Source organism: Podarcis vaucheri (assembly GCF_965113315.1).
Source record: "Podarcis vaucheri genome assembly, chromosome: 3".
Taxonomy (NCBI): domain Eukaryota; kingdom Metazoa; phylum Chordata; class Lepidosauria; order Squamata; family Lacertidae; genus Podarcis; species Podarcis vaucheri.
The window spans coordinates 71,788,089-71,811,826 of NC_138761.1; the positions used below are offsets into that span (position 1 = coordinate 71,788,089).

At 40.8% G+C, this 23,738-nt stretch overlaps 1 protein-coding gene across 1 annotated transcript in view; it reads left to right on the forward strand.

Annotated features, from left to right (window-relative positions):
- The first annotated feature begins 1,792 nt into the window (after nucleotides 1-1,792).
- Nucleotides 1,793-23,738, forward strand: part of FRK (fyn related Src family tyrosine kinase) — a 34,972-nt gene continuing 13,026 nt past the window's right edge. Inside the window, exons 1-4 of the mRNA XM_082216745.1 lie at nucleotides 1,793-2,727; nucleotides 17,258-17,379; nucleotides 20,135-20,298; nucleotides 22,186-22,354. Coding sequence (XP_082072871.1) covers nucleotides 2,339-2,727; nucleotides 17,258-17,379; nucleotides 20,135-20,298; nucleotides 22,186-22,354 — 844 coding nt within the window. The 5' untranslated portion in view covers nucleotides 1,793-2,338. The remainder of the gene's footprint in view (nucleotides 2,728-17,257; nucleotides 17,380-20,134; nucleotides 20,299-22,185; nucleotides 22,355-23,738) is intronic.

Below are 23,738 nucleotides of genomic sequence, written 5' to 3' on the forward strand. Positions count from 1 at the left end.
CCTTCAGCTAGCAGTCAGGGCAAAGAAATTCAAGCTAATGCTCTCTGGAAATCTTATATAGGCTCAGACATTTTGCTGCCTGCTTCAGATATCCTCCCCCATGCTATGATTATATAATTTTTAATTGATAGATTGTACTTCAGACTGCCATTCATTCCACAGAATCTCAGGATAGGGACACACACACACACACACACACACACACACACACACACACGACAACATTAAATTGCCAAAGGGCCATAAAGGTGTCAGCAGCAAAACTGAAATTATATCCCTTCACAATTTTATCCCCAAACATAAGTTTCCCTCAAACTTGGCACCACTCAGGGAAGCAAATAACCTTAATTAATTTGCTGGGAGACTCTTCCTAGATGAGTTTTACACACAACATTAAAAAGCCTCTTTAAGCGTCATTCCTGTTATTTCTACAATTTCTACAATATATGGCTCCTGTTGATATAAAATAGGCCATGGATGAGCAATCTACTGTTATTAGGTAGCCCAGGGGATCCCAAACTGTGGAATGTGAACTTCATTCCTGTGGTCTGCGGATTTGTGGTTGAAGGTGGGAGGTGACATCATCTAGGAATAGATCATAGAATTGACCCTGCAGTTGCTCTTCAACATCTGTTCATGAAGCTATCATCTGTGCATGTGCAATGGCTGTCTCAAATGCACACACCTCGGCTTAACTGTGAAGTAGCCTATGTTTTCCTTGTGGATTGAAGCTGGTTTGAGGGGAAATACATCAAGCGAGTTTCTCAAGAAACTGCAAGATAGCTCTGCATTGTGGGAGGGCAGTGGAGGCTGTCTGTGTACGCATTACTACATACTCTATGTTTATCTGAGAAATGTGACTAAATTACTATTGAGGATATTGCTTTGCTGTGGTGATTGGTTATGTATAAAATGCAGATAGACTGGGTGAACCACTCTCCACTTCCCTTCAGGGTTGCTAACCCGAGTCAGCAAATCACTGCTTGGTTCTTAAAGTCAGAGTTAGATGACTAAAATGAAAACGTAAGCCAGTGCATCACCACTTAGCTGCAAGTACTGCTAAATAAATCAAGCAGTTAGGTCTGGACATTCTAGAATTTTGTGGAAACTCCCTGTCCTCAAAAAATTAGATTTGTTTTCTTCAGATCTAAAGAATTTTATTATTTGTAACATGTATATACCTCTTTTTCTTTATGGTGCTCTTGCACCATCTTATTCTTATAACAACGCTGTAGGAAGAAGAAGAACAAAGTATGACAGCATTTTATTATTTATTACAGTATTTATTTAATATTATTGATTCTGAGGTTGCAACACAGATGGGCCCTTATTTTACTTATTAATTAAATTTATATCCCAACCTTCCTCCCAAAGGAGCCCAGGGTGACAACACCTAAAACAATACAATTATAAAAACAAATTTTCAAACATCCAGAACAGTTTAAAAATTAAGAATGTCTGATAATTTCAAGGTGGTTGTGGATGGTATCTTCCACCCCTTGCCACGTAATCAGGAATGTTTTAAATTTCTTCCTGAATGTTAAGCATGAGGGAGGTGGGTGCACCTCAGAAGGGAAGGCATTCCACAATGTGGCCTGGCCATCTGGGAAAGATTTCTGAATTCTTTGTGAATATGAAATTAAAAAGTGCAAATTCATTGTGCAATAAAATGATCATCAGATGAGGCACTGTCATCAAGGAGAGAGTGGTGTATGTGTTTGAGGGACAGCAACACACACACAGTGACCAAGACAGAAGGGAAAAAGAGCAGACCAGGAAGTGCATACAAAAAATAGTTTGTCCACAAGCAACTCAGCATATTAAAGCAACAAGGCAAGTTAGGTTGGTTATTCATTACCAGGAGCTACAATGTGTGCAGAGCCTCCCTACTGCCAGAGTACATTTAAAGAGAATAAAGGGAACGAGGAGGTGCAAAGATAGGGAAGTTCAGCTGGAAGCTCTCTCTACTGTTTCTGTTTACCTGTTCTGTTGCTACAAGATTTTTTGGCCCCTAACGTGACGATTCAGGTCTTTCTGACCGATCAGAAGAGGAAGTGAAAAAATTCCCCTGACATGAACAATTGCACTTCAGTGCTCAGATTTCAGTCCTGAGCGTGGAGCTGGAAGGCAAGGAGGAAACTCTTATGGTGAAGAAGACTTGGAGGGGAAGAGGACACGTCCAGTGAAATTGTTTGCCTTTTGTACTAGAGGAAGGAGTCCTGGGACTATTTTTGAAATGACGCTGAATGGAAAAAATGGGTGTGAAGGGATCTTGAATGCTTCAGGATAGGAAGAAGGGGACTGAAGGAATACAGGCCACAAGCAAGAAGGGGACAGAATGGGGAGCTGCTGTCGGAAATATTGTGCTTGTCTGGAGCCCTATATGCCTTGGCTTTTCAATTGTGCGACTGAGGATAAGCCTAACCCAACTACCATCAATTCGACTGACTCCTCGGACGCCATCTGTATACACATCCCAGACCCACCGCCTCTTCATCCATCAAAGCAGACTTGCAAATATGTCGCCCTGTTTGATTACCAAGCCCGTACAGAGGAAGATCTGAGCTTCCGAACTGGAGATAAGCTTGAAGTGCTGGATAAATCTCAAGGGAGCTGGTGGTTTGCAAAGCTGCTTGTGGAGAACGGGTCTGCTAAGCATGGACAGAAGCGGCAAGGTTACATCCCTGCCAACTATGTGGCTCCTGACCAGAGCATTGAAGCTGAACCGTAAGTTCTGAAATGCATATTGTTACGTGGTACAGCTGACATATAGCAATAGCTAGACAGAGAGAGCTGCAGGGGGTGGGGAATGACAGCAACTTCAGGTAACAAGGAAATATGGAGTAAGAATAGTTTCTGTCATATAGACATAACAAAGCAACATAGGTTGCTTCCAGATGACCTGTTTATTGAACATTCATTCTGATTTGTATGCATGGAGATTGAAGACAACATCCTATCAAGCAATGGCTATCCCACACTTCCTAGTGCATTTCCCCATCACATTCATTTCCACAAAATCCTTTTTTTTTAAAAAAAGAAGCATGTTTGTTGAGCAAAAGTGCCAAATCCACTTTAAGTGTACAACCTGATTTTGCCAATATGCATTTGCATCCCACCTGTGAAATAATGACAACCTGAAAGTGGTAATTTAGTAATATCTTTTAATTAAAGCAACAGAGCAAAATAGTGACCTAGGTCAGATGTGATAATAAACTATGATTTATTGTGATGGGAATGAGCTTCAACAAGTCTTGGGGTTACATACTCCCAGATCCACCTCTGGCAAGACTGTGAGGAGGAAATTTGAGCTGTTCACTTCCTTTAAAAAAAAATTAACCATAGGTTGTCATTTCATCCAAACCTGATAAACTGCAGTAAATATTTATTATGGTTTATTCAAAACAAGCCAACTTCAAATGATGGGATGCAAAGCTGTTTTGTTCAATCAACCAGTTAAGAATAACCACAGTTTAGGATTTGGTTGCACTGCTAAACTGCAACTTGTCAAAAGCAGAAGTGAAACTTTTGATCTCTACACGGCCACACCAGTATGGCGGAATCGTGTGAGCCGGAAGTTCTCTGTGACTTGTTCCCATCACAATAATGAAAGCCTATTGCCTACCAAGCAATGCTTAAGCTTTTCTTATTAACATATAAAGTCCTAAGCAACTCAGGGCCAGTTTACCTGAAGGACCACCTTCACTCTCTGTAAGACTGATTAAGATATTCAGAGGAGGCCTGTTGGCCACACAACAATCTGCAGATTGTCATCTAGCAAAAAAACATATAAATGGGCCTTTTCTGTGGTGGTGTTGTAGAAGCTTCTCCCACCCCCATTATTTGGGCAGCATCAACAGTAGCATGCTGCCAATGTTTACTGAAAACACATCTCTTTGCTTAGACGTTTCCTGATCATCAATACTGGATTCTACAACCGTATATTTCTTGATATTCTGATAGCTGCATTTTGAAATAGTTTTAATAGATGTTTTCGTGTTGTGAACTGCTTCAAAATTTTCTTAGCAGTAAGAAATATAACACTATTTAAAATAAATAATAATAAAATATTAAGCCATGGTTTTTCATGACTTACAAACCATCACAGCACTGCTGAAATTGTGAAGTGGTGCAAGCAAATTGATAGGAGTTCATAGGATTGTATGCAATGCTGTTCTTCTTATGACAGAAAGCTCTTTGAGCCAGTGGAAGCTTCTAGTCAGCAGGCAAGAGGGGGAGGGGAGTGATATTTTGCATATTCACCCTCCATCCCTGCAGCCACATCCAAAAATCTCCAGAGGTTTGAAACAGCATAAGGGGGTGGGTGCAGCGAGAACAGCAAATTGACAAAAAATAGTCTTCTTCTATACTTCTTGAGTACCACCCTTCATAAATAACATGGAGTTCACTTTAAGAGGTTTTATGTGCTAGAGCAGGGACAGCCTCAATATATGGTGGACTCTGACTACCATCAACCCCCAACAACCATGGCCAGTGTTTCAGGGATGATGGGAGTTGTAGTCCAACAACATCTGGAGGGCACCCCATTGTCTATCCCTGTGCTGCAGATTGCAACAGCAGAGCATAGAATCATAGAATCATAGAGTTGGAAGAGACCACAAGGGCCATCGAGTCCAACCCCCTGCCAAGCAGGAAACACCATCAGAGCACTCCTGACATATGGTTGTCATGCCTCTGCTTAAAGACCTCCAAAGAAGGAGACTCCACCACACTCCTTGGCAGCAAATTCCACTGTTGAACAGATCTTAATGTCAGGAAGTTCTTCCTAATGTTTAGGTGGAATCTTCTTTCTTGTAGTTTGGATCCATTGCTCTGTGTCCGCTGGTGCAGGATTCTCTATAAATCAGCATATTCGGAAACATCTGGGGAGAACTCATCAGTGTGCGGATTCAAGAATTTCATCTTAATATAGGGTTGCTATTAAAGGAATTAAAATGATAACTATCAACCTTAGCAGCTAAGCCTATCTATTTTAGACCTATAAAATATGAGGATTGTTGCTGTAGTTAAGAAAACTATAAACACACCATGTATATTATTACACGGGAGAGATTTAATTGTAGCTTTATTGCAGCTTGTTTACATTACACCAAAGACAGTGTGTGATTTATATTTGCATGAAAAATAAATGCTGCAGTAGCTTCCTTAATTCAACTTACAATTGCAGTGGAACTCAGAGGTATGTGCTGAAAGTGGCTTTGGAGGAAATACCCCATGGAATAGCAAGCAGATGTGGTTCCATGGCACTGGCACATGTCTGCTCTCTGTCTGGGCACATGTTATGTTGCCGTATGTTTGGGTAAAATATATTAGGTGCTGCACAAAAGCAGTTAACTACCATGGGGCCCAGCTCTCAGCTTTGCAATCTAAGATACAGGCTCAGGAGAAAAGAGGAAGAAGTTATGTCATAGAGGCTGCAAACCTTTGGTGAATCCTACTCCAGATTAAATTGGCACAAAGGTCATCTGAACTTGTAAATTGAATAAGGAACTAAAAAATACCTAGAAAAATTAACCGCCACCTTCTTTGTACAGTTGTGGGGCATTTTCAGGGCTAAGAGAATAAGCAGTGAAATTGGGCTACTCCCAAGAAAATGGGTACATAGGATTGCAGCCCTAGACAGCAGTCCTATATCCAGAGTCTTTGAATTAAGACACTTTGAATTTACAGGAAATTACAAGATACACATAGCGTTGTGCTGCGAGTAAAACATGCTTCCGTGGATCAGAGCTCACTTTGTCAGAGTGGCCTCTGGTCCCCTTCGCCCTACTCGATCTGCTTGTTTTGTATGCTGCAGAAAGATGCAGGTGAGTGGACCACTGAATGTTGGCAATTAGTGGGCTAGGGATCTTTTTTCTTTAGTTCTGCAAAGGAAAAAAGGAACAGGCTTTCAAAATGTTTAATCTGGCATAATAGCTGGTTGGCACGGAATGCTATTGTCACTCTTGGTGTGTTGCGACAGCTTGTTCTGCTCCGTGCATCCAAGCTGCAATTCTGCAAGGCAAAAGTGTTTGGCCAGGAACGGTGGTGGCTGGGAGTGGAGTACTGGGCCTTGCCAACAGAAGTTTGACTGCATGTGGAAATTGGGGACTCTGCTACACAGTGCTGGGTATGAAGGGTGCTAGAGAGCAATGCAGCCTAGAAAAGACACATTGCTCACATATGGCAAAGGCAGGGAGAGATGGGAGACAGCTGCAGAAGCTATGCTTTGCAGCAAGTATTTTTTTTCCATTGCTTACCTGAGTGGGGGGCTGACTAGGCACCTGACCTGTTACCAAGGAGTGGGATTTGGTGCTGGATATTTTGAACCGGAGACCCAAGAGTACTTGCCAGAGATGTAGGCAGAGAAGCGTTAGCAACGTGCTCAAATTTCCATGTGTATAATAAGGCCAGTCCATTCTTGCAAAGTGCTCCCTTCATGTGCAATGTGACCTCAAAGGGGTTGTGTGTGAATCACAAGTTGTGCAGGCTTGATCTGCATATAAGTTTTGCACACCTTCCTAGATGAGAAGCTTAGGAAAAATGTAAGGCAGGGATAGGGAACCTGTGGCCCTCTAGATGTTGCTGGAACACAGATCCCATTATCACTCACTATTGGCTATTTTAGCTGGAGCTGATAGGGAATCTGTGGTCCCCCAATATCCAACTCCCATCACTAGTATAAGGTATGAAGCACATTTCAGTCTCTTAAATTCATACCTTTAAACATGAGTATGGGGTATATAACAGGCTTGTTAACTTTGAAGTCAAAGAGCAGCTAAGGTAACTGTGCTCTTCATGCAGACAACATCCTGTTGGTCTCAGTAGCATGCTAGGGTGTTCTTGGTGCTGCCAGAAACACACCGGGTACGTATTGCTGGGTATTCCTGCAACACTTGATACCAATTTGAGTGTGGGCAGATGATCACTTCATTATTTAGGGGGGAAATGCTCATTTATGGGTGACCTTTTGGGTGGGAGAGAGGGCCTTGCATTTTTGAGCTCACCACTTTATTCACATATGGTATGCAGCTTTAAAAACCCAATTGATAGGTGGTGCAAGACTTTCACAAACTACACGTAGCACTGGTGTGACTGTTTTCCTTGAGGGGTTTTTTCTAACCCAACTTGTCAATATCACCTCCTCCGAGCTGTATCCCCTTGCGGGCAAAAGACAGCTTACAGAAGGAAATTCTGATTAGGTTTTTAAAGTTTGACCCTATGGTGCTATATAGAAAGATTTGTTGTTCTGCCAGTAAGCTTGTTTCCTCTCCTTTTCTCTTTCTCTGTATCTCCTTGGCAAATGCTTAAAATGATTTGGCCAATATTTTCAGCTTTATAATGAAAACATCTAGAGAGCTTATTTCTGAGCAATATGATTTTCTTTTTAATGACTCGAACTACAGTATAGTAGTTTCCAGCTCTATCAATACATGTAGCTTTATGATATAAATTAACTATTTGGAATGGTTGCCTTAAGTATCCTAACATGCCTTGAATCACCAAGTTTTAATTTTAACGAGTAATACTAGTCACACAATTTAAACTTTTGAGAATATGCTCTCTCTGCTTCTGTCGCTTGTCTATGCCTTGCTTTCGATTATATTCAGCACTGCAAACAGGAACCATGGAAACCAGCCGATCACCTGTCCTTGCTCTGTTAGTGCCAATTGTTTTGCCTAAACACGAAAATGTCCTTCTGCCAATGTATTATGGACAACAAATGTTAGCCAGCTGTACTGTTAATTTTAATAACCTAAACCATGGAGGGAGGGCTGTGATTGAAAACAACCCCACTTTTGTTTTCTAAACTGGCCACAAAAACATAGTATCCCTTCAGGCTTGCTTTTTAATAAAGGCCTCTTTCACTGTTTCAGCCAACATTCACTGAAATATGAGTTTAAGTATCAGTTGAATGTTACATGTCAATGAGAAGGCAGCACAGGGCATGTGCACTGAGAATTAAGGTGGCAAAATCCTACAAGCATGTACAGTGGTACCTCGGGTTAAGTACTTAATTTGTTCTGGAGGTCCATACTTAACCTGAAACTGTTCTTAACCTGAAGCACCACTTTAGCTAATGGGGCCTCCTCCTGCTGCTGCGCCGCCGGAGCACGATTTCTGTTCTCATCCTGAAGCAAAGTTCTTAACCTGAAGCACTATTTCTGGGTTAGCGGAGTCTGTAACCTGAAGCGTATGTAACCTGAAGTGTATGTAACCCAAGGTACCACTGTACCTGGAAGTATGCCTCATTTATCTCAGTGGGGCTGACATTTGTGTAAGTAACACAATGATCTAGGGTGCAGACACACCGCATATTTAAAGCACGTTATACCCTCTCCCAAATAATCCTGGGAAATTTAGTTTGTCAAAGATGCTGGGAATTGTAGCTCTGTGAGGGGTAAACTACGGTTCCCAAGATTCTTTTGGGGCAAATCATGACTCATAAAGTAGTATAAGAGTGCTTTAAACATATGGTGCGGGCACGATATTTTACAGCACAATATCGGCATTACAGAAAAGGAAAGTTTTGAGGAGGGATTTGAAGGAAGTAAAGGAGGCAGATCAAGGCATAAGGGTAGCAGAGGAGAAAGGACAGAGTTATTTTGGGACTCAGTAAACCTCTTAGTGGTGGAGCTGGATATGCAAATAACCCAGGTAGGGATGCACCATGATTTAGAGATAGCAGAGTGAAACAGCTGTTCCAAGGAAAGAAACAACTTTGCTCCAAGTGAGTGAAATTCTGTCATATTAATTGTATGCATTATATAAAAATGTTTAGACTGGATAAACACTGAACCTGTTTTCACTGTCCTGCAAATAAATCTTTTACAGCTGTGTGTCAACAGTGCTTCTTTCCATGGAAGCTTGCTAAAATTCTGGTCGTTCAAAGATTCCCTGTGTGGGCCACTCTAGTTTGAATATCTAGAGATAGGAAATTAAATGCGGGAATTAGAAGAAAGACTATGCCAGCTTAAAGAATTGACTTGTGTGTTTTTTCCTGGTGACTTCAGAAAAATCGAGTATTAAAAATGTTCAGATAGGTTTTGCTCACAGTAGATCAAAGAAATTAATGAACTTAACTTAGTAATGTTCATTAATTTCAAGGAATATACTCTGAGTAAAACTTAGTTAAATACCACCCCAAATATTGTTGAAGTTGCACTGAGAAATAGAGATTGTGAAAAATGGGGATAACTTGGATCCAATATGTAAGATAGTCTTATGAGAATGTCTGGAAACTGTGTCAACTTCTTAGATTGTATGTGACCTAAGATCTAGTTATGACTAAATGGGTCTGAAACCTATAAAGAATTACAGGTAGTTCAAGGACCTGCTATGCTCTAACATCAGAAAGAGAATCAAGAATTCTTTTTAACCAAATGTGGCATTTTCCACATCTAAGGCTTTGTGGTTTAATATTAACAAGGCAATAAAAAGATTGCTTGACTGTAAAATACCCCTTGATCTTCTGTTATTACAGTGACATATAAAATAATTGATAGGCACTGAAGATTGTTATGCTAATTGCTGCTAAAATTATCTATGCTAAGCACTAGATGGACTGGGCGTTTCCCACCACTGCACAATGGAAAACTAAAGTGCACAAAAGAACAGGTTTTGAAAGATAAAGAAAAAGTGTAACGTTTTAAATTAAAATTCACATATGTTTCTTGATTATTGGTACAACAAAGCACGTACAGCAATTCACAATAATCATGCATTTAGTTTGTTATAAATCAATACTGATGATTTTTTTTGTTATATGGATGTGTATCATGCATATGTATGTCCCTATAGATTACACAGTAATGACAAAATGAAAAGAAAAAAGAGTGACATTTGTATAATTTAGTAGCAATAAATGTCAGCTCCTATCTTCAACTGGAGGCAATATCTGTCATATATCCAAATGTACTTTGCCCTGCCTTGTAAACAAGGATTTAAAGAAATAAAAAGAAATCAGCTGCATATTGTCTTTAGGAGCATGATAACACAATCCTATGTATGTCTACTCAGAAGTAAGTCTGAATGAGTTTCATGGCGCCTACTCCCATTGTAGCATGAGAGCTTTTAAATCAGATGAAATTGCACAAGAAATTATTCTTTGAAAGAATGCAATATGTTAAATCTGATTATGCCAATGATTGCAAGCAGGGCATTCAGAAAGTGATTGTCTGAAGAAAAGGATAACTTATGAATTCAGGTTGATATAATGTGATATGCTGGGCAACTTTTGTGAAGGAATTCAAGCTTCAAAGCATGTACCATTTGGAGTAAAGATTGGAGTAAAGCTATGAACGAGGATCTCTGTGTAACTGGCGATGGGTGAGCACTGATGTGCCCATGATGTGGCCTTCTGAAAGAAAAAGTTGCCCCAGGACCTCTGGCCTATGCTTTCCAACATTCTGTGAGGTGCTTGAGAGAGAAAAATATCTCCAAAAACACCCTGTTGCCCACCACTGCTTTCCAAAATAGAACCTGTATCCTCAGATCTCTGTTCTACATTCTAGCCCCAGGCTTGAACTGGTATTTTAAGGGAAAATATTTTTTTTCAGATGGAAAATGTGAGATGAAATATGGAAGCATTGCCTCTTTGTGGATATGCTCTCTGTTTCCTTCCCATACTCTTCCTTCTGTTTTCTGTCTTCACCTACATTGCGACCAAAAATAACTCTCCTTTATTAAGAAGCTTAAGTGGGTGGTAGTGATTAATAGTCTCTAGATGTCATGCTTTAAATGCACAGATACCTCTTATTTGTTGTTACAATAATTAGGTTATTCAGCTGCATGGATTGGACCAACAAGCATGATTCATAACCTTACATATCAACTGGATTATGTACAAAGAATAATAAATTATGCAGGCCAACATAGCTGTCTCTGAAAACTTGAAGGACTGGTTTTCTGCAGATCAAATATGGGGTTTGATTATGAGGATTAAGTGATCAAAATAGTGTGTGATCTGTTTGCGTACTTCTTTAGTGGGTCCCTACTTCAGGCTTTTGTCTTTCCTCTGGTAATAATAAATGGTAGAAGTTTTCATAAAATTTCTGAAAAAAATCAAGCGGCATTGCTTAGTGGGGTTTTTTTTAACGTTTTGCTTAAATCAGACTAAGGACTGATTCCTATGGTTCATGCTTTTTTTAATCAGTGATGATGCTACAGGAAATAGATGAACAAAGTTCACAATGAAATGGAAGGGCGTAAATTACCTGCAAATAGAGGTGATAAGTTAGGCTAGTGCAAAGGTATATTGGCACAATTAATGGCATAAGATAAGAAAAAAGTGGAAGGATTACAATGTCATTCCATAAATGTGTTCACATTAAAATGCTTTTTTTCCTAATTACCTGCATATGGAATCCTCCCTAAAATGAGGAACAATCAAATCTAGGGATTCTGGTGATTCCATTTTTCAATTCCACCCTGGACTCTTGAATTCAGTCCATGAATCTAGTCAATATGAACTCTTGGATATGGGTTGGTGTGAAGGTTTGGGATTAATGTCCTGCCTTGGACCACTTCTCTATCCAGGAACTGACTATTCACTCTGGTATGTTTAACAGCAGCAGTGCGGTATCAGGAATGATGGCGGTCGAGACAATAATCCTAAGTATCTTATCTGAAAATTATTTCACTTTGGGACATTCCCATGATGGATGAAATAGTTTTCCAACTATCCTGCAGCCCCTCCAACAAGTTGAGGACAGAAGATTATTGATCAATGCAAGTGGGGGGGCTATAATGCCATCTGTGTATCAGTTTCACTTTCTCTTAGGTCTGAGTTGAGGATACAGCCATTTGAAGTGGCAGCACTAAAAGCCCTGTGCTACATCACCCTGTAAAACTGTGGAGGCAAGTTCTTCCGTTTGGAGTCCTGCTATATATGATGGTAGTGAGAAGGTGCCCTAAATAGAGCAATGAATAAGTGTAGACATCCTTGGCCTGTGTACCTTCTGCTAGCAGCTACTAAGCATGCCGCATAAAAAATACTGCCGGTTCCTAGATTTTAATTAGTGCAGCTTCCCATTAAAAAGGCAAACCACCCTGTTTGCATGTAGTCACCAGTTAAATATTCAGCTGAAACAATCAAGAAAGAGTTGCGATGTGAGTCAGAACAATACACTCAACTAAAAACAAAACAAAAGCCATAACACCACAAGCAATTCTTGATTGCCGGATTCCTGTTCAAAGAGTTTTGACTGGTGTGCCAGCTTCTAAGCTTTGACATAACATACAAAGGGTCTCTCTCCGTCTCTCTCTGCCTTCATTTCAGCCACTTGACTTATAAATGATCTCTTTTCCTGGCATTAGAAGATAAAAGGAAAGCTGTAATGAAAACTCCCCCTCCCCACTTTTTTTTTTTTTTACTTTGTGTACGCTTTGGTGATCCAATTTTAGCCGTGCAATTACATTTTATCTGTGTGAAGGCAACCCTACCATTAGCTGACAAAAATGTTCCCTGCGCTAGGCAAACAACAGTTCTGTTATAAATCCAGTTAAGATAGTAGCTTTAGATTCCTGCTTGCGCCTTCTCCAAATATGTGTCAAGCCCTTCGAAACTGATTTCCAATTAGGGCTAAGATAAAAATACTAACAACTCCCTTCTCCTTCTCTGCATTGCGATTATGTTTTTGGCACTCACAATTTTCGTTTACATTTGGGCAGCATTTGTGTAGGGATGCCATTGACCCTGTGAAGGCCTACACAGTTTCATCTTCATTCCTGTAAAATGGGATGCAAATCTGGGATGCCATCCTTGAGGTTCACACTGCCATATGAGTCACGTGACCCACACAAGGTTGCAGCCCCCCAGAAAAACGCTTTTTCAGGCACAGCACACCAAAATGTGCATCCCAACCTCCTCTCTCGTGTGTACAGTGACAAATAAAAGCCACTTGAAACTCCACAGGGGGAAATTAGCAATACCACTACTACTAATTTATTATTTATACCCCACCCATCTGGCTAGGTTTCCTCAGCCACTCTGGGCAGCTCCCAACAGAATATTGATAATAATAACAACAACAAAAGTGATAAAACATCAAACATTTAAAACTTCCCTAAACAAGGCTGCCTTCAGGTGTCTTCTAAAAGTCGGATAGTTGTTTATTTCCTTGACATCTGACAGGAGGGCGTTCCACAGGGCGGGCGCCACCACCGAGAAGGCCCTCTGCCTTGTTCCCTATAACCTCACTTCTCGCAGTGAGGGAACCGCCAGAAGGCCCTCGGCGCTGGACCTCAGTGTCCAGGCTGAACATTATCATCAAGTTGATAATGTGCACATAGTCATAGTTTCCGTGCCCTCATATCCTCCTGGATCATCACATTACAGCATCCTGTTTGATGTATTGAGTTGTTACTCTCACATTCTCATTGGAAAAATAGATACTCTTTAGTTGCTCAGTACCTGTAGGTACCAGTTGTATGAAGCAGTTTCTAAGAACACGCTGATAGTCCTGCTCTCTGGATGTCATAGGCAGATAGGGATCTCTCCACTGCAATGAGAACTCTAGCACTTCTTTATTATAGCATCTCTTTCATCTTCCCTGCTCCATTTCTCTTAAAAGGGTAGTGAAAATGAAATTACTATTATAAACTGTCATCTCTGCAATATTATGGAGAAAACAATGAGGTGTTTTGTAGATTATAGTTTTGTGTGTACTAATAGAAACTGGATCTATAAATCAATGTCATGAGAGGTGGGAAGCTGAAAACTGTGAGTGAATCATGTAAAACTATTTCCTATTTGCTAAGAAGGCTGGACATGCCCTTATACTGAAGCCAACATTCTTCTGACTTCACTGAGCCCGTTAGTATTTCCTCATTCCTTCTAGAAATGTTACTCATAGTCGAATGCTTGTTAAAATAAATAAGTCACTGTTGTTTCAAAGGCTTCCTTTTGGAATCCACTTTACTTCCTGCTATATAGTCTAAATTTGTCAATCAACTTTTGACCTTTACATGGGAAACTCTCATGAGTTTCACCTGCCTATCCACCTGCAGTGCCAGAATAACGTGATGGCTTGTGATGCCCTGATCTCTAGTAGGCACCTACTGCTGGTATTATTGGCATAATACAGCGAGTGTGCAGTCGCTGCAACAACTCATATTTTCCATGATTGTGCTTTTTCTGGTTTATGGCAAGGACAATACTTTAGTTGGGTATGGGGTGTGCTGATGTTGCTGCAGCTTGCCTGGATGCATCTGAGGAAGGGCAAGGTGGCAGCAAAGCTGGAGCTGTGCAGACGCAGATATGGGAATGTTGGATTGGCTTTGCTGCTGCAACTTTACCGGGGTGTAAGAGGGCACTGGTTTCCATTCTGACCGGTATTTATCACACACAGCACTGTTTCCATTCCAGTTTGGCTTCCAACAAAACAATAACAATGTAATTCACCTCACTGCCTTTTGTGGCAGACTTTTCTGTATTTAACTATGTAATCAATTACTGCATTATAATAATAATATAATAATAATTTATTATTTATACCTTGCCCATATGGCTGAGTTTCCCCAGCCACTCTGGGTGGCTCCCAATCGAATGTTAAAAACAATACAGCATTAAATATGAAAAACTTCCCTAAACAGGGCTGCCTTCAGATGTCTTTTAAAAATAGGATAGCTGCTTATTTCCTTGACATCTCACGGGAGGGTGTTCCACAGGGCGGGCACCACTACTGAGAAGGCCTTCTGTCTGGTTCCCTGTAACCTCACTTCTCGCAATAAGGGAACCACCAGAAGGCCCTTGGTGCTGGACCTCAGTGTCCAGGCTGAACAATGGGGGTGGAGATACTCCTTCAGGTATACAGGACTGAGGCCGTTTAGGGCTTTAAAGGTCAGCACCAACACTTTGAATCGTGCTCGGAAACATACTGGGAGCCAATGCAGATCTCTCAGGACTGGTGTTATGTGGTCCCGACGGCCACTCCCAGTCACCAGTCTAGCTACCACATTCTGGATTAATTGCAGTCTCCGGGATCACCTTCAAAGGTAGCCCCACGTAGAGTACATTGCAGTAGTCCAAGCGGGAGCTAACTAGAGCATGCACCACTCTGGCGAGACAGTCTGCGGGTAGGTAGGGTCTCAGCCTGCGCATCAGATGGAGCTGGTAGACAGCCACCCTGGGCACATTGCACACCATTCATTTCAACGCCATGGAAACACAAGGCAAATGGGGGAAAGGACGTTAATTGCACATTGTTTGCAGACTGAAAGCAGCAACAGTGTATATTAGTTGTATTCACTGGACTGATTTCCGTTCTAGACGTGGGACAAATTGGCAAACATCGACAATTGGCACTCTAGTTTCTGTTTGAATTTCCAGTCATTCCTAACCTGCACAGTCCCAACCTCGCTGCTGCACTGCCCCAACCCTGTCTAGACAGAATGAACTTATGAAAGAACCCATGTGAAACTGGCATGGATCAGGAAAAGGCTAATCCATCAATTCCTAGGGGATGGGTGGTTGAAGACATAAAAAATGCTTAATGGCTTGGTTTGTTTGATAATAGGAACCACCAGCCATGCCGGCATGGAGGGGGCAGTTGCAGGATGACAGGGGTGTGATGTCATCACAGGAAAAATGTTGGGGTGTAATGTTCGGCACTCCCTCCTGCAAAACTCAGGTTGTAAACGTGTAGAATAAATCAGATTTATTAAAGACACTGGTCTCCACTGGGCCTCATTTTAAAAGAACACAAACCCTGGTTAAGTTCCAATTTTGCTATCACTCAGCAGAGATTGAGGTGACCTCAATACCATTTGGGGGTATGGCCTTTCTCCCTTACTTAGGCCATACAATAATAGTCATCTGTCCCATCAGCAAAGAAAGAGGCAGATAAGCTACAATCCTGGTCCACCACCATGTCCTGCTTGTTTCTCTTACCTCTTTGGGCTGGTTCTCTTCATCACAAAACAGACAATGTGAGGACTGGATGTACCAGCAATTCAAAAGTTGTTTGGGGACTGACAAATCTGTTTTTCTTTGTATCACTCTCTGTGCTCTGAAATAGGTGAAAGATGGAGGAACTTCTAAACCTTCTCAAGTGAGTGTGTGTGTGTGTGTGTGTGTGTGAGAGAGAGAGAGAGAGAGAGAGAGAGAGAGAGAAAGAGAAAGAAAAAGAGAGGAACTTGAGTAATGGTGTGTGTGTATATAAGGCCATGAAGTAAATATGTAAAATTTAATGTCTCCCAGCCACTTACATTTTCTCTCTTTTAACATTTTGTATAGTTAACCACAACTTGCTTCTTCTCACCTTTACTATTCATACCTTAAATTGTGTACCGTTTATCAAGAGTGATAGGTTACTTATTCCTTACATATTATTGAATTACATATTATTGACTAAAGAAATAAAAAGAAATATTATATAAGAGTGATAGGTATATAATTTGGAGTAAAGCTTTGTTCTTAGGTCAATAGCAATATTTTGTACTGTCTAAAAATGTAGTCAAACGTTTGTTTTCATCTGTTTTGTGATTTGTTTTGTTGTGCTACTTTGTAAATCTTTTAAATCGACTACCACATACCCAGATGAAAATCAGAAGTGAGGCAGTAGCCTTTACCTGCTGCTGCTGCTGCTGATAAATAATAATAATAACTCAAGGCACCTTACAGATAAAAACAAGAATTGCTAAAAACATAGAAAAAGAAATCATTAAAAACACTGAAGCATTAATAGAATTAAAACAGTATCCATTTACCTGATCTCCCATCACTGATGTCACTGAAGCTTAACTTGCCTATGGGGCAAATGCACCACTGGGACTGTAGCATTGGCTCTGCCACTGTGTTTTCACCACGCTGGCCTTGGCCCTGTCCCTCTAAGTAGGAGGTGATGGGAGTCAGGCAAAGTGCCATCACCCTGCTGACCACTACTGATGAAAATTAATGAATTATCCAGCATTCCTCAATTACATTTATGGTTAATAGCAGCTTCATAACTTTAGTATCCTTGATCTCTAAAACCCCTCTCTAAATTTATTAATGGTGTTTGTTACTGATGAGCTTTGTTAACAGATTCTAAATAGGTCATTTTAAGTATTGTTTTTATTGCAGTGGTTGTTTTCTATTATAAGGCACTCTGGGCTCCTCTTCTGAAGAAGGGCAGGATAGAAAACAAATGCATAAAGAGTAACCTTTGCATCCGTTCAATAATGCCATTCGTTTTGTTTCCAGCTGCTCTTCAAGTGCCCAACACAAACATAACTTTGGCCATTAACTAGTTCTATGGCTTTCTTTCTGTTTTAGATGGTTTTTTGGTGGTATTAAACGAGTGGATGCTGAGAAACGGCTGCTATATCCTGAAAATCAGGACGGAGCTTTCCTGATCAGAAACAGCGAAAGTCTAACGGGTGAATTCTCTCTTTCAGGTATGATGACTATTTTCTCTTTCTTCTTTCTCCTGGTGTGTGTGTGTGTGTGTGTGTGTGTGTGTGTGTGTGTACAGTCTTGACCTTATTTCTCCTGGGTTTGTTCATGAAAAATCTCTGTGATTATTTCTTTCACAAAGGTACATGAACTGGCAATAACTGCTAGAACTTAATAACTTTTTAAAAATATTTTAAATTGGGGAGGGGGGAGGTTTGCTTATAATTGAATATGAGAACTAACAATGCAAGCTTATACTTACCTGCTCTTAAGTAAGCGCCACTGCATAGGGCTCACTCAAAACATTTTGTTACCTGCAGTTGAGGATAAGATGGCAGCTTCAGCTTTCCATCAGGAATTTTTTAATGTCTAATGTTTTACTTTTTTTATGTGCTGTGAGCCGCCCGGAGTGGCTGGGGAAACCCATCCAGATGGGTGTGGTATAAATATTCTTCTTCTTCTTCTTCTTCTTCTTCTTCTTCTTCTTATTATTATTATTATTATTATTATATTTCATGTACTGAAGTCGACTAGACTAGCATTTGAAACTTATTTCAATCCATCATACTCTGAGTTTGATACTCTGAAATCAGGACCAGCCCTACCAATAGGCAGAATGAGATGACCGCCTCAGGCAGCAGATGCTGGGGAATCGCAGCAGCAGCTACCTGACTATGTCCTAGGGCAGAGCTGTGTGTGTCAGGTGGACCGTCCTGAACCCCTACAGTTAGTTTGTGGACTCAGATGTGGTAGAAGACACTCTCCTGTTGCCAGAATTGAAATAAGTTTGAAATGCTAGTCTAGTCGACTTCAGTAGATGGAAAGGTGAAGCTGCCATCTTATCCTCAACTGCAGGTAACAGTGAGCCCTACGCAGAATGACTCCCATCAGTTCTTCCACTTCTCCTCACGCACCCTCTAGCCCCACCATGCATATGGAAAAAGACCCCTAACATATGTAACCTTCAAATTTGATCTTCATTCAGATTCTCTGTATAATAGTACCATAAAAGCATATGAATGACAGTGCACGACTAAAGACTTGGGGGATAATCTAAAATGATATACTCCGTATGACACCTATACACCCTCTAATGGTAATTTGAGATAACTGCAAGCTTGATAAAGTTTAACTGCTTAAGGAAGATAGGGCTAAATATTCATTTAATATACAATTGCTGGTGATTAAAAACTCAGTTTACATGAAGACCCCTAAGGGGCCTGCCAACTGTATGCAAATAGTATGGGTTGCCAGTTGGGCACATGTAATATGGAATGAGAGCTCCAATCGCATAGACTCCATCTATGTGTACACCCTGTACCTATAAGATACATTTGAAGCCCATTTTGTCTCTCAGTGAGTTCTGGGCAATGTAGTTTATGCCTCACAGAGTGAAAATTCCCAGCAATCCTTCACAAACCACAGGGCCCAGAATTCTTTGAATGTGCTTCAAAGATATAGTCTGTACACACTTGCCACTCTGCTACTGGCAGTCATCGAGGTCTGAGGTTACGATGAAGTTGGAACTAAACATGGCATATGATGCCATACATTATGCACATTGCCTAAATAGTGCATGGTGTTTAACAGCTATGACCTCCTGGCATTTGGGAGCTTGGGTGAGCATAAAGCCATAACGCATAAAGTTTTTTTAAAAAATTGATTTAATATTTCAATCTATGAGTCCTCTTTGGGTTATAAATAGGGCTACTGTACCCTAGAGGTGTCTAAAAATAACTCCTGTTGGAAGTATAATGTGCAGTAATGGTCAGCTTGCCATTCTATAATGACAGAATCATGACATTTTCCTCATCAGACAAGAATATACACACGTGTGTCTCTGAGATTAGTATGCATATAAAATATTTTGTACTATTTTATTAAGGCACCATATGGTACCATATGCAAGTAATACATGATGGTAAATAAATAGGGATATAAAGGTCTTACAGAGTGAGCATAATTATAAGAAGTCAATGTAATTTTATTCAGGGGTAAGTTATCCTTATTTCAAGCTTCATTCAAGAGCATGGCTATTTCCAACTGAGGTAGCCCATGCCTGGCAGAGGGAAACCAAACCTTTGAAACAGAGTTTAACTTTGGCGGGGGGTTGTCAGTTGCATCCACTAGAAATATATGTGTATTATTATTATTATTATTATTATTATTATTATTATTCCCCTGTCATTACATAATACACCATTCAGGGCAAAAGCTCATAAGACTGCAGTGGCGTAGCGTGGGTTGTCAGCACCCGGGGCAAGACAAGTAATTTGCGCCCCCTAACCTGTGGATTTGTGCCCCCTAACCCATGGATTTGCGCCCCCTAACCCGTGGATTTGCGCCCCCTAACCCTAACCCCCAGATGTTGCGCCAGGTGCGGCCGGCCCCCCCTGCACCCCCCACGCTACGCCACTGTAAGACTGGGTCACTAGAGACTCATTTAGGAGGCACGTTTCCTGGCTGGATACTTGACTATATTATATTATGATGTGTGTTGTTTTTATTCAAGTCTTAGGCAATTCACAATGCCTTCCTTAGGGGAAGGGCCGTAGCTCAGTGGAAGGGGGTCTGCTTTGCTTGCAGAAGACTTCAGGTTCCATGTCTGGCACCTGTGGGTGGAGTTGGGAAATGTTCCCTGCCTGGATGCTGGAGAGCATCTGCCAGTCAGAGTGGACAACACTGAACTAAATGGCTCAACATCTTGACTTGGAATAAGGCAATTTTCCTGTGTTCCTTTGTTTTTATTTTTTCTAGTACGGGATGGGAAGGTCGTGAAGCACTACCGAGTCCGACGTCTGGACAATGGCGGCTTTTTTGTGACGAAAAGGAAAACTTTCCCAACCTTGAATGCTTTTGTCAGATACTACAGTCGTTCCAGCGACGGGCTGTGCGTAAAGCTTGGGAGGCCATGTGTAAAGGTAAAGCTAACTCAGGACATTTTCCTTTCAAAATGGAGTGAACTTTTGATGATTGAACTGATAAGTGCTTAACCCTCCTTCCAGCCATGATAATAGTTTAAGAAATGATGCATAACTGCACCGTGATATGGGATGGCATATCAATGATAATGAAAACAAGAGAGCCATGCGATGTTTGAGATATAATGGCCTAGAGGAGAACATGCCAGCATGTTACTTATGAAGTCACAGTATAAACCCATATTGAGATGGAATCGCCACCCTCATAACTCTAGCTGTCTATAAGTACTGACTGAAAAACAAGAACTCAGAACCCCATCAGATTCCTACAGGCAATATTTTGTTATTCTAAAAGCTTGCCTGGTTCTCTCTATCTCTTTCTAATCTAGGGATATAATCATCTTTCAGATTCTAAAAGAAGTATCAACATTGTCCTCCTCTGAACCCATTCCAATCTGTCTACAAAGTTGAAGAGACCACAACCAAAAGCAAATCCCCCTTAGACAAAAAAACACAACTCTGATTCACGTCAGAGACCCTGCTATGTGCCCATCTATGAGAGCCATCCACTTGGTGGGTATGGGGAAAGGGCTTCCTTGGCAGTGGCCCCACAACTGTGAATTGGCTTCCAAGCGAGATCAGGCAAGCCTCTCTCCACCCACCAGATTTTCAAGCAGCATCTGAAGGACATCTGTTCCCTGTCACTGTTATGGAGCAGTTTTAAGTGGACTGCTAATGTGGCAATGTTGTTTTATGCTGTTTATACTGTGTCTAACAGCTGTGCTGGGCAGACTGTAGCTTTTATGTGTTGGCAAATGTTACGGTTTGGGGCTGTTTTATAACCAAAAGTTTAAAATTGCACTTTGCATTGTTGCTCTATGCTCTGCTTGCTGCTTTGTGAGGAGATCCTTCTAAAAAGCGGAATGAAAATCTATTTTTAAAATGTAAAGAAATAAGTCAAACTAAGATTTGACTTACAGCAGTGTTGCCTATGATTGCACAGCTTTTGATTATCCTTGAAAAAAGGTCCTATCTCCTGAAAGCAGTACAGATTGCATGTAAGCGAAAGAAACATTTTCCAATAATGTTAATTTTCAAACAGTGTTAATTAATAATAAAGGTCTTGTAACTGTAACTTGGGCAAGTACCCCTTGATTTCTATGGAATGTATTGATTCTGCTACACAAGTTGACCTTTTTTATTTTTGATGGGACAGCTATGCATTTGGATCCATACATTATATCGGGGGAATGGGAGACACAGCAGAATGGACCCTACCCTTTCCTGTCAACATATAATGTAAAAAGCTCCCAGAGTGTGCAGGTCTGTGCCACTCCCTACAATAACATAAGTCCTCAGAAAATGGGCCAGTACTGGCGTATCGCCAGTGTGGTGGCACAGGAGAAGGGATGGTGCCGTGGCTTCTGTGGTAATGTGAAGAACCCAACGATAAACAGTGACAGTCCATCCGTCACTGCCTGTTTCTGCCAGTTCACACTGCAGGGGACCATTGTGGAACCAGGAAAAGGTACCAGCTCTTGATATCTTTGAAAGTGTCGAAATGATGCTTCCCTGTTTTTTAAAAAATAAAAACAGCATAGAAAATGGAAGTAGCTCTGGCCTTTAGGGCCTGCTGTCCAAAGTAATAGTTTCCCTCTGCTTCATCATTAAGACTGGACCTTCCTGTTTTCATGGGAGGAAGTGCCATATAAAGAAGCACCTGGCTGCTTGTGGGAAGTTCTTTTTGGTTTACTGCCCCCCGCATTCTGTTTAGCAGACACCCTCTTAAATCGGTATACTTGCATAGATACAGTTGTTTTGTTTTTGTTTTGTTTTTTTAAAAAGAAAAGCATATAATTTATGTGTGCCATTTTAAATCCTATGCAGACAGAAGTTCCAGCAACCTATGACTTGTCATACCAAACTGTGGATCAGTGGGAGATAGACCGAAATTCCTTACAGCTCTTAAAAAGACTAGGTTCTGGCCAGTTTGGCGAGGTCTGGGAAGGATTATGGAACAATACCACACCGGTGGCAATTAAGACGCTAAAACCAGGTATGTTGAAGAACACCTCTGACTATTTCACCCTCAGAATCGGCATAAAATCTAAATATAGTCTTGATTTCATCAAGATTTACTTCAATGTATGGGTGGTTGAGAGCACTGACAAACAAATAGAAAATGCTATTTGTAGCCTTCATTGTGTATACTGCATTTCCTGCTTATTCAAACATTGAATTCGATTATTGTCCTAGCAATTTTTATTTTGTTTTTGGTGCAAAAGATCTTACACAATCAAGAACGAAGAACAAATAGATTCACTGTGGGAGTAGATGATGAAAATAAAACTGGTTCATCTTCTGCTCATGGCAGATATTATTTTAAAGCATATAATGGTTCTTTTTCTTTATGTTCTTGAAAATGCACCCAGAGTCGCAGCTATTTACTGTTAAGATTAATTTCCTTCAGTCTATTTCCTCCATTCTTTTAAAAGCTCTTATGTACAAGGATATCAGTCTGAAGTGCCTTCTTAGATATGTGCATGAGCTTTTGCAAAGCCAGAGGGGCTTTTCCAGTTCTCTATCCAAGCAACAATTTTTCCTTCTTGCCTTGTGTTGTGAGTGCCTTTTTAAACTTAGGGGAGTGAAAGCTTGTGATGCAATATGATGTTTGGAAAAATACCCACTGCAATCCTTTTTTGGATCAAGGTTAGGGGATTCCTCTGAACCTGGTGGGGCGAGGGCTCATTTGGGCTCTTTTCACCTATTTGATAATCATACATTTGGGGAATCTAGTTGCTTCATTGGTTGCAGTTTTCAGTTTTGCCAGTTATTTAGCCATGCACTGAATAGCATAAAGCAAGCCACTTTCCCAGTTACGAAGTAACAATATACCACACATAAAGATAAATGAGAGAAGCTTGCAAACACCATGTGGCATTTACTAGGACTAATACTGGTATAAGGCAGCTGTGATCATTTGCACTTACATAGCATGAGTGTCAACAGATAATGATTTTAGGAATACAGTATAATAGTGTTGTGCAATTGTATCTGCATTCCCTATTTGACAGACAACATCTTCTGCTTATGTATTTACTTATTCTCAAAAACCTAATAAAAAACATTCCAAAAAAGGTGGAAATGGAGAAACAAATGCTAATGTAGCCATTTCTAGTGGCTTCCCTACACACGCCACCCACCAATCATGACATTGTGCACTGATGTTGTTCCCCATTCAAAGAAGGAACCAATCAACACATAGCTGCAACATCATGATTATATTGGCCTAGGGCAGGGGTGGGAAATATCAGGCCTGTGGACCTCTCAGTGTGTCCCCCACAACTCTCCCGAAACCACTGTCTCCAAGCCAAACACTTCACTGGTACAGCTTTTGCACCCTCCAGAACTGCTTATGCTGGAATGTGTTGTTGAACTCT